The sequence below is a fragment of the Sinocyclocheilus anshuiensis genome, unplaced genomic scaffold (assembly GCF_001515605.1).
Source record: "Sinocyclocheilus anshuiensis isolate Anshui unplaced genomic scaffold, SAMN03320099.WGS_v1.1 scaffold1312, whole genome shotgun sequence".
In the NCBI taxonomy this organism is placed as follows: Eukaryota; Metazoa; Chordata; class Actinopteri; order Cypriniformes; family Cyprinidae; genus Sinocyclocheilus; species Sinocyclocheilus anshuiensis.
Window position 1 is genome coordinate 548,290 of NW_015544237.1, and position 11,915 is coordinate 560,204.

General features: G+C 34.9%; 2 protein-coding genes across 2 annotated transcripts in view; one reads left to right on the forward strand and one right to left on the reverse strand.

Annotated features, from left to right (window-relative positions):
- Window positions 1–2,760, forward strand: part of LOC107697579 (leucine-rich repeat-containing protein 2-like) — a gene marked incomplete at its 5' end in the record, with an annotated part of 5,970 nt that extends 3,210 nt beyond the window's left edge. Inside the window, 2 exons of the mRNA XM_016498378.1 lie at window positions 1,721–1,848; window positions 2,303–2,760. Of these exons, the coding sequence (XP_016353864.1) occupies window positions 1,721–1,848; window positions 2,303–2,352 (178 nt within the window). The remainder of the gene's footprint in view (window positions 1–1,720; window positions 1,849–2,302) is intronic.
- Window positions 2,761–5,446: 2,686 nt separating this feature from the next.
- The window catches only part of LOC107697580 (hippocampus abundant transcript 1 protein-like), a 16,059-nt gene continuing 9,590 nt past the window's right edge, over window positions 5,447–11,915 (reverse strand). Inside the window, exons 8-11 of the mRNA XM_016498379.1 lie at window positions 9,637–9,749; window positions 9,459–9,556; window positions 6,953–7,101; window positions 5,447–5,799 (exon numbers count right to left, since the gene is read on the reverse strand). Coding sequence (XP_016353865.1) covers window positions 5,605–5,799; window positions 6,953–7,101; window positions 9,459–9,556; window positions 9,637–9,749 — 555 coding nt within the window. The 3' untranslated portion in view covers window positions 5,447–5,604. The remainder of the gene's footprint in view (window positions 5,800–6,952; window positions 7,102–9,458; window positions 9,557–9,636; window positions 9,750–11,915) is intronic.

Genomic DNA, 11,915 nt, shown 5'->3' on the forward strand with positions numbered 1-11,915 from the left:
TTAAAAGAACCAAAGACTTAAACTACTTCAGTCTGTGTGCATTGAATTTATTTAATACACGAGTTTCACAATTTGAATTGAATTACTGAAATAAATGAACTTTTCCACGACATTCTAATTTATTGAGATGCACCTGTATATATGTGTTTTATATCTTGATTTATACCCCTAAAAGGACGACGTATCCCCTGAGATACAAACATTTAGAGACAGATTACAAAAGCGTTCCCCCGAGATACTTTGCATTCCCTTGCAAAACATTTGTGTTCTCTTGTAAAAGTATTGCGTTCCCGAAACTTTTTGTTCATTCGCGAAACTATTGCGTTCCTCTGACAAACTTCACGTTCACTTGCAAAACATTTATGTTCTCTTGTAAAACTATTGCGTTCAACCGAGAAACTTTGTGTTTGTTCGCCAAACTATTGGGTTCCCGAGAACCCTGCTGAAAAAAAAACCAATAGAAACCACAGAATTTGTAATGGTTGTACTGGTTATAATGGGAATTGTATTGGTTTTAATGGAAACTGTAATATTCCATGTTGGTCTCCTTCTATTGGTGGCTTGTTAAAACCACTAAATCTAATAGTGTCCCAAAACACACTACAGGAAACCATTTTTAATGGTTAAAAGTCGATGGTTTGTAGTGTTCGTAATGGTATTTGTAGTGGAAACCATTAGAATTTCTGTGATGGTTTCTATTGTTTTTTTCACCTAATAAGCTAATGCTGAACAACAGCTTTTTAATCAGGTAAGTCCCCTCCAACGTGTGTAAATATGTGAACTAGATCAACTTTTATCGGAGGGTGAGTAGATTTCCTATGAAAGGCGTCCCTGCAGTTTTAAATGCTGCCTGTGAGCTAAACAAGGAATGTATGAACAAAGTCAATATATCTAAATATTCCCAAACCAAGGAACGAGACGTACACTTTCCCTGCCTCTCCCCACACAGCCTCTCAAATGTTTGTATCCCACAGGATACGTTGCCAGTTTTAGGGTTAAACCGTTCACCGGGAAATGTTCTGTTTGCTCACAAAACATTTTCATTCTCTTGAAAATCTTCTTCGTTTCACCAATAACCTTTGCGCTCGCTTGCAAAACCTGTGCATTCGCTCGCAACTATCGCGTTGCCCTGAGAAACTTTGCGTTTGTTTGCAAAATATTTGTGTTCTCTTGTAAAACTATTGCATTCCCGAGACTTTGTGTTCGTTCGCAAACTATTGCATTCCCCTCAGAAACATTGTGTTCGTTCCCGAAACTATTGTGTTCCTCTGAGAAACTTCATGTTCGCTTTCAAAACATTTGTGTTCTCTTGTAAAACTATTGCGTTCCCGACACTTTGTGTTAGTTCGCAAACTATTGCGTTCCCCCGAGATACTTTGTGTTAGTTCGCAAACTATTGCGTTCCCCCGAAAAATTAGCATCTGTGTTCTTTCGCAAAACTGTCCTATTCCCCTGAAAAACGTGCATTTGGTCACAAAACATTTGCATTTCCCAAAGAAGCTTTGCATTCACTCACAAAACATTGGCATTCTTTCTCAAAAGTATTACGTTCCTCTGAGAAAATTTGCGTTGACTTGCAAAACATTTAATTATAATTTTTCCTCCATCTCTTTATTTTTTTTTTTGCAATCCGAATATAAAACATGAGCAGCTGCATGCTGTCTGTCCAAACCCCTAAAAACACTCCATAAAGCGCTGATCTACTATCTTTCCGTTTCAGATTAATCCGATTATATGACAATCCAATAAACACTGACAATGAAGACATGAACGAGATAGACGCAGAAGCTCAGGACGAGCGTGACAAGGAGTTCATGAAGACGTACATCGAGACTCTTCAAGACAGAGGTGAAAATGATGAATGCTGATAAATCCATGGATTTAAATTAAATATGAACTAAGGAAGCAAAAAGGATGCAGAAAAATAAATAATTATAATTATTTTAGAAATTCTAATTTGTCCAAAAAAAAATATATAAAATACATTTTATGAATTGAAAAGGAGCCAATTCTAAAATGCTGATTTTCTTAAGTTATAAAATAAAACACTGATTATTGGAGTACTTTTTACAAGAACATACTATTCCAGTCTTTCTACTTGAAAACGGCATGTTTAATTAAATGTGTTACTTGCCGTTTCTTTGTAATTATAAGTTATATTTACTAGCAGTTTCAAAGTAAATGCAAAGCCATTTTTTTCAGTGCATCATTCAGTAATCATACAGAACTTTAAATACATCTGGAAACAGTTTGTGCATCATTTGCAGATGTTAGGCTTTAACTAAATGTTCCTCTTTTTCAGACACTCAGCCGTCATACACCACTAAAGTCTCCCTCAGCTGCCTGCTGTAGAACCAGATGACTGTAAATATGACACAATCATCTGCTTCAGAATGATATCAGTGTTTTAAATGCTTCCACTGGAGTCTATTTATTAGTTTTCTCATTCCGAGTTCAATTAAAACTGAAAAGCAGGTTACACTGGATGATAAGCTGTTAGTATCTAAAGGGTTTGGGTTTCTTCTCTAGCAGCGTTTACTATTATTTAAGAAAAACAGCTGGGAGTTTGTAGGCTTGAAGTTCATATTTTCATTTAAACTAGTTCAAATCTGATCCCAAACCCATTTTGATTTGGTTCTCTGTGAAGATTTCCATCGTTTAGTTTGTTTGATGTGACCAAATGTTTCACAGCATGCTGATAATGAATTTTTCTGTCTGCGAGTCAATGTTTTATAAGATGTATGAAACGAGAGTCATTTTAATTTATTGCAATTAAATAAATCAAAATTCCAATTTCCTATTTTGCCTTCAGCAATAAATATGACATGCAAACACTTGCATTTCTCTGTCAATGGGAAAAAATATAAATCCAATCATGCAATATGAAGCGGTTTATTGAAACATCAATGAATAGCTAAACGAACAAATGTCTCAGCAAACGAATGCTTAATGTGCATCGAATGCATCAATAAAATCTCATCAGTAGGCATCTACAAACCAGTCTTCAAGAAATGGCTGCATAGACATGAAGAATGGCACCTAGAGCCAAAACATCATTAAAAAACAAAGTGCAGTTCATTGGAAAACACCTAAAATGACATTAGTTTAGTGGGGCTAAGACCTTCTGGAGTCAGTGTGCATTGATCTACAGCACCGATTGCATAAATAGAGTCACATCTACATCATTTTCAAGTATGCATCATAATCAAAATTGGCAACTGAAACGTTTCCTCCACTTTGTGCTGCTTAAATACATTGTAAATACATCAAACGTACACGATGAAGCAGAAGTCGTCATGGATTTAGGCTGTTATTGCTGCAGTGTGTTACATGATAAAATGCAATCACTCAGATAATCTGATGCTAACCAAGTCGTGACCAAAATTAGTTTTACTCTGCTTCTAACATGCAAAAAAATGACTTTTTTCAATTAAATAAAATAACATAAAAGTCAGTAAGAATCTGCTCTGTTAGCAAGCAATGATAAATCAGTAAAGCTGCTTTAAAAAACAAAACATTTGATTAGGTCCTCTGGAAATTTACTGGACAGCACAGAAACGTTAAATGCCTTACAGGAATAATTCAGCCTAACATTAAAATGTGCTGAAAATGTGCTCACCCTCAGGATCATCTGAGATTAGGATGAGTTTGTTTCTTCATCAGATTTGGAGAAATGTAGCATTGCATCAGTGTCTCTGCAAGTGAATGGGTGCCGTCAGAATGAGAGTCCAAACAGCTGATAAAACATCACAATAATCCACAAGTAATCCACAGCACTCCAGTCCATCAGTTAACATCTGGAGAAGACAAAAGCTGAAACAAATCCAGCATTAAGACGTTTTTAACTAAAATACATAGAGTCCATAATCCAGTGAAAAGCCATAATCCACTGAAAAAGTGTTCTGGTGTGAATCAGGAGAGAAATCTGCACAGATCAAGCAGCGTTTAAACAGCTCTAAACACATATGTGGCTGGATTTTGATGTGAGAGACAACAGCAGATGCTCTTTAGTTAAAAACATCTTAATGCTGGATTTGTTTCAGCTTTTGTCTTCTCCAGATGTTAACTGATGGACTGGAGTGCTGTGGATTACTTGTGGATTATTGTGATGTTTTTATCAGCTGCTTGGACTCTCATTCTGATGGCACCCATTCACTTGCAGTGAGCAAGTGATGTAATGCTACATTTCTCCAAACCTGATGAAGAAACAAACTCATCCTGATCTCGGATGATGATGAGGGTGAGCACATTTTCATTTTTGGCTGAACGATACTCAAGTATAATCAAGTCTGTGTGTAATTGTGTTGAGTAGCTGGTGCTCATTTATGAGTTACAGATTAAATACATTTTCTTCGTAATAATTCATCTATCAAAGCTGCACCTGACCTAAAGACAATGATTATGTCTGTTTTGTGCGATAAAAGACGCTGCGCTCTGGCTGTACGTGCAATGCGTGTTTAAATGCTCTTAACTAACTTTGCCACTAGGACATTATTATTACTGCAGTCTGTACAAGTTTAGCGCAGAGGTTAAAGTTCATCAGTAATATAATAAAGGACTACAGTTTACGTTCAGATACACGGCAGCTACACTGCAAAAATCATTTTTTACTTAGTATTTTTGTCTTGTTTTCCAGTATGTCTAAAGATGCTTACATTTAGACACATTTCCTTGAGAAGCAAAATGACTGAAGATATTCTCAGTCTTAAGTCTTACTTTCTGAAAAAAAAAATGCATCAAAATTAAGTTTGTTTATTCTTAAAACAAAAACAGAAATTTACAAAAAATCTTGATTCAAAGGGAAAACAAGACTATTTTTCTGACCCCATTAGCAGATTTTTTTTTTCTTGTTTTAAGCATTAATTTCTCAAAATCAAGACTTGATAAGTTATTTCGCTTCTTCAGTAAACGTATCTTGATTTAAGGATGTTTAGATACCAAGCAAGACAAAAACACTGAGAACACTGCAAAAAAAGATTCTCTTGCTTAGTGTTTGTGTCTTGTGTTCTAGTATAAATATCAACATTCTTGAATCAAGATGCATTTACTGTACGAGTGAAATGATTTAAGATATTACGATTTGATTTCTGTAAAAAAAATATATATATAAAAATAGTTAGTTTTTGCTTAAAACAAGCAAAAATATCTGCTAACGGGGCAAGAAAAATAATCTTAATTCAAAGGCTAAACAAGATTATTTTTCTTGCCACACTGGCAGATATTTGTGCTTGTTTTAAGCAAAAACTAACTATTTTTATATATTTTTTTTTTTTACAGAAATCAAGACGTAATATCTTAAATCATTTCACTTGTACAGTAAATGCATCTTGAGTCAAGAATGTTGATATTTATACTAGAACACAAGACACAAACACTAAGTAAGAGAATCATTTTTTGCATTGAAAGAACTTGATTTTTTGCAGTGTCAGCCAAAATATGGTGAAGGCACATTCTCTTTCAAAGACTGAAGGATATATATATATATATATATATATATATATATATAAAAAAAAAAAAAAAGACAGATGTTTAGACATTCAGTAAAAGGCTTTGTCAGACACACTGCTGGAATAAAACCCAAACCAAAGGAGTTTCCTGCTGGGCTTATAAACTACTGTCCTGTAAAAGAGGCTCGTTGTCTTCGTCGCTCACAGGAACCGATCCGTTCTCCGTGACGCCGCTCGCAGTCTCCGTCTTCAGCGCTGGAGCGTGTTGAGCGGGAATGAAAACCGCCACCAGCAGAGCCAGAAGAACCGAACACGCGCCAAAGAGGAAGGGAGGGCCAGGAATCACACGCTTCTGAAAGACCGAAGACACACGCTGTACAGAAAGCAGGCTTCCTACACATTTCCCAGTAGATTTTCAGACCATGTTTAACATAAATGGTTCACAGAGCATTAATTCCAGCATTATATGTGACCCTGGAGCACAAAACCAGTCATAAGGGTCCATTTTTGGAAATTGAGATGTATATATCATCTGAAAGCTGAATAATAATCGTTCCATTGATGTATGGTTTGTTAGGATAGGACGATATTTGGCTGAGATATATCTATTTGAAAATCTGGAATCTGATTTTGTGCTGCAGGGTCACAAATTTGGTATATAATACAGTCATCTGTAAATATTTTTATTTTCTCATTGATTTTCTCTAAGTGGCATTAACATACAGAGCCCCTAAAAACAAAAGGTCTTTTACATGCACACAAGAAACTTTTTTTTGCATGCTTACACAGTTTTATATAGCCTATTTCCTTCGTGCATCACTGCCATCTTACTATGAATAAAACAAGAGCATGGATGCACATGAATTAGTACAAATCTACTAGCTCAAATTTTGTCTTTTCTTATGGCAGAACCTCTAATATCAAGGCCTAATGTCCAATTTAACACATCCTCCGTGGCGATGGAGAAACCATGACACGAAATGGGCTGAACATGACAGTTCAAAGGTTTATAAAAAAGACTGGTACTGTAAAAAAAAAAAAAGTTTTTAAAATTTGACTTTTGTTAGGTCAGTATGCCATATATTAAGGTCTTAGGTCTCTTTAATGCATGCTTTGTGGAGGCCAAGAAACCACAACGGGTGGCTCAGTGTGCATTGTCCTATTCACAAAGTTAAATGATTTCTCGTGCGCACATAAAAGTCTGTATATGTTTTATTTTTGAGGCTATGTAATATGGTGCTAAGAATATTGTGAGAAGAAACCCAAAATGCTTATAACCTGCATTTTGCATAATGCAAAAGTCGTATTTTGACTTTGACGTCTTGTACAATAAATTTATTTTCATTAAATTCTTAATTTTCTATTATTAAAAAAAAAAAAAAAATAGGGGGCAAAAGTCTGGAAACACAAATACTTTTCCATACTCTGATTTCTTTTTTGCATACTTTTCCAGACCCTGTAGGAACCCTGAGAAAGACACAGAGAGTGATTACGTTCTCTTGTACCTCTTCAGTGTCCGGCGTGACGGGGTTCGGATCCACGGGGCTCAGCTCCTTCAGCTCCACATTGAAGAGGAAGAAAATGAATCCGAACAGAGCCGGGCCGAGTCCGTTACACAGACCTCGGATCCCTGTGATCATGCCCTGAACAGCTCCTAAACACAACACAATCAATCCATGGAATATCATGTGATTTGTGCATTACAAACAAGGGAAAAAATAACCAAAAAAATACATTTTACAGAAAATAATGAAAACAATATTTGTGTGCATGACTGGAAAACAGATATGCATCCATTTTGTTTGACAAAATAAATAAATAAAATAAATCATACACTGCAAAAAATGATTTTCTTATTCAGAATTTTTGTCATTTTTGTTTTCCTTTACAAATATCTACCCATGTCCTTATAACAAGATGCATTTATTGGAGATGCTAAAAGACTGAAGGTATCATGTTGCTTAGAAAAATGTATCAAAATTGAGTTTTTTCTTAAAATTAAGACCAATATCTCCTAATGGGGCAAAAAAAAAAAAAAAAAAAAAAATCTTGGTTTCCCTTTGAATTAAGATTATTTCTCTTTCCCCATTGGCAGATATTTTTTCTTGTTTCAATTTCAAATTTATTAAAAAAAATCAGAAAATAAGACTTGATATTTTAAATCATTTTGTTTCTCAAGTAAGAAAGTCATTTTTTGCAGTGTATGTTTTCCTAATTTTTGTGCAAAAATTTATTTATTTATTGTCTATCGCTATTTAGACAATTTAGCTATTTATCGCTATTTATTGTCATTTTACACACTACACTTTCACAAAAGCACAAATCAAAAGAACATCAACGTGCATGGTTTATTTAACCTCATCTAGTTTTCTAACGCATTTTATTTATTATATAAATTAACACTCTCTTTACATTATGAAAACTGGTACAACAAGAAGCTTCTCTCAAAGGCTGAGACCCAGTGAAATTCCTAAAATTAACTTCAACAATTCCAAATTATGTTCATGCTTTTCTATTAAAACAACAGCAATTAAGATTTTTTTTTATTGCAACACAAAGTTGCCATGCATTTATTCAGCATCCACAACTGCAAAATGTGTTCTTCTGACCCCACTGACTGATATTTTACAATCTAGCTTTAATCCTTGTGCACTCCTCATTTGGGAGTCGCACTCATGGTCTTCGTGGTCAAAAGTGACCTGACACCTGAAATCTAACTTTTTTTTTTCTTCAGTAAAATCAATCTAATATATTTTTGTTCAATAATATTTACTTTTTTTGTAAATATTTTTTGAATTTTTTTTGTTTACTTTTATTAGGTTGTGGATTTAAATGCATATTAAGGCATTCTCAAAGACTACTTTTTGTCAAGGTTTATATTTTTTGTTGTTTTAAATGTTGATTTGAAGTGTAGGTTTTTGCATTATTATTGCTACATTCAAACCTGAACACAGAAAGCATTTTGTACACAAAACATTAAAATTCTATAAAAATGTAACAAGAATGAACAGGAATGCTTTATCAGAGCTTAATCCTTCTGGGTCTGATCTGATTTTAACCTCTTATTTCAGTCTTCTGACTCATTTTGGCTAAATGGTTATAGCCATACCAATTCATTTGAGTATGTATAATTCTGTATGCGTGTGCGTGTGCGTGAGTGAGTGAGTGAGTGAGTGAGTGAGTGAGTGAGTGAGTGAGTGAGTGAGTGAGAGGTGAGTGTGTGTGTGTGTGTGTGTGTGTGAGTGTGTGTGAGTGGATGTATCTCTTTTACACTCTAGATGTTTTAGAGTTTCACCCCTTCATTACTGTGCAATTTTTTTCTGCATTGTGGGAGATTTGTAGATTGTACACACAAAAATTGTCTGTATTTCGATTTTTTTCCCCATTTTTGTGTGTTCACATACCAAGTTCCATAAAAGTCACCAAGTTTCGTACCATTCTGGTGAAGCTAGATTTTTAAAAATTCAAAATGTAAAATTCTCCGGTCAGAAGTGACCGATCATAAACTTGCCTAAATTTAATGCATATTTCAGAAAACAAGACTTAATATCTTAATGCATCATGATTTAAAGGGATAGTTCACCCAAAAATGAAAATGTATGTTTATCTGCTTACCCCCAGGGCATATAAACGATATAAACACTGTTTAGTTTCTTGCACAGACCGATCGTTTCGTGTCTTTACACATCAATGTATCGTCACGAGCCGCAGGGTTTAATTTGGTTTTGTTTGCGTATGTTTTTTTGACTCTCAAATCCGTGATTCCCATTCACCTCCATTATATGACTGACAGACTGCAACGGTTTGAGTTAAAAATCTCAGTTTGTGTTCTACTGAAGAAACAAAGTCACCTACATCTTGGATGCCCTGGGGGTAAGCAGATAAACATCACATTTTCATTTTTGGGTAAAATGTCCCTTTAAGAATGTTTAGATAGTTGCACTGTAAAACTGAGTAAGAAGGTGGTTTTGTGCAGTATTGACGAGCGTGTTGCTGTGTTTCGTCTCTCACCCTGCTGGTCGCGATCCGTGCAGCGAGACACCAGCGCGCTCACGGCTGGAAAGGTGATGCTGGACACAGCAGCCACAGCACCAGCCCCCCACATCATCCTATCATCAACAAACACAGAGTTACTCACACCATTCACAGCACTGCTCACTTCCCATTACAATCAATGGCAGATTCTCACCACGGTTCAGACCCGAAGCCGTACCAAGCCAGCTGGAACAACTGAAACCCCAGTCCCAGCAGCACTGTGCTTTTATTCCCAATCTTCTTCATCAGAACGCTTAACAGTAACGTCTGCATGAACAAATAATCATGAAGCACGCAAAACCAACTGTATATGTGACCCTGGAGCACAAAAGCAGGTATATTTGTAGCAATAGCCAACAATATATTATATATTCAAAATTATACATCAAAATTATACATTTCTCTTTTATGCCAAAAATCATCATGATATTAAGTAAAGATCATGTTCCATGAAGATATTTTGTAAATTTATATGTGACCTATGCTGGGAAAAATGAGTCACAATGAGCACATTTTCAAAAATGAGTTATGATTTGTTGGAATCGGACGAAAAATGACTGAGCTACATCTGTTTGAAGTCGATGGAGTCAATTTAGAGAAAAACTGATTTAAACTGATTTTTCTGAAGGTTTCAAAGCTTTCTTCCTTCTCCGCCACTATAATCATTACTGGATTAATAATCAAAATACAGCTATTTTTTATTGTATCTTTGTTGTTATAAACAAGAAACGATGCAAAACATAAACAAATATAAGAAAGAAACAAGTGTATTAACTACTTTTTCATTTTACATCTAAATATAAGCATTCAAGAAAAACACTGCAAAAAAAATGATTCTCTTGCTTAGTGTTTGTGTCTTGTGTTCTTAGTATAAATATCTAAACATTCTTGAATCAAGATGCATTTACTTGACAAATAAAATTATTAAGATATTAAGTCTTGTTTTCTAAAAAAAAAAGTATCAACATTTTGTGTGTTTTTGCTTAAAACAAACAAAAATATCTGCTAATGCGGTAAGAAAAATAATCTTAATTCAAAGACTAAACAAGATAATTTTTCTTGCCCCATTGGCAGATATTTTTGCTTGTTTTAAGCAAAAACTAACACATTTTTTATATATATATATTTTTTAGAAAACAAGACTTATATCTTAAATCATTTAACTTGTACAGTAAATGCATCTTGATTCAACAATGTTTAGATATTTATACTAGAAAACAAAACACTAAGAAAATAATTTTTTGCAGTGAACAAATAGTAAAATGTAAAAATCACTTTAATGTGTTCATTACAAATAAACTGATTATTAAAACTACAAAAGCAGTTAAATCAAGCAGCGAGTGATTCCCTCTTTTCTTTTATTGTTTGATTAATATTAATGCGACAGACGGCTTATACAGTATTTTAAGACATAGTGTGATGCACAGATCTAATATAATGTTACACATCAGATGTTTTTCCCCAAACGTTCACTTCAGACTGAACAGATTATGTTTGCGTGAATACTTCAATATATTTAGCCTGCTGTAAATCTGTGTATACAGGTGCATCTCAAAAAATTAGAATACTGTGAAAAAGTTATAGTAACTTATTTCAAAAAGTGAAACTTTCATATTTTCTAGATACGTTACGTGTAAAGTAAACCATTTCAAAAGTTTTTTTGTTTTGTTTTAATTTTGATGATTAGAGCTTACAACTCATAAAAAAGTCAAAAATCCAGTATCTCAAAATATTAGAATATTTACATTTGAGTGTCATTAAATGACCATCCCTATACAGTATAAATTCCGGGTATTTCTTGTTCTTTGAAACCACAATAATGGGGAAGACTGCTGACTTGGCAATGCTCCAGAAGACGATCATTGACACGCTCCACAAAGAGAGTAAGTCACAGAAGCTCATTATTTCACAGAGTGCTGTATCAAAGCATTTTAAATGCAAAGTTGACTGGAAGGAAGAAAGTGGGTGGGAAAAGGTGCACAAGCAACCGGGATGACCACAAGCTTGAGAATACTGTCAAGCAAAGCCGATTCAAACACTTGGGAGAGCTTCACAAGGAGTGGACTGAAGCTGGAGTCAGTGCATCAAGAGTCACCAACAATGAAACAACGTCAGAAGCATCTCACCTGGGCTACGGAGGAAAAGAACTGGACTGTTGCTTAGTGCTCCAAAGTCCTCTTTTCAGATCAAATCAAGGTCTGGAGTCTGGAGGAAGACTGGAGAGGCACAGAATCCAAGCTGCTTGAAGTCCAGTGGGAAGTTTCTGAAGTCAGAGATGATTTGGGGTGCCGTGACGTCTGCTGGTGTTGCTCCATTGTGTTTTATCAAGTCCAAAGTCAATGCAGCCATCCACCAGGAGATTTTGGAGCACTTTATGCTTCCATCTGCTGACAAGCTTTATGGAGATGCTGATTTCCTTTTCCAGCAGGACTT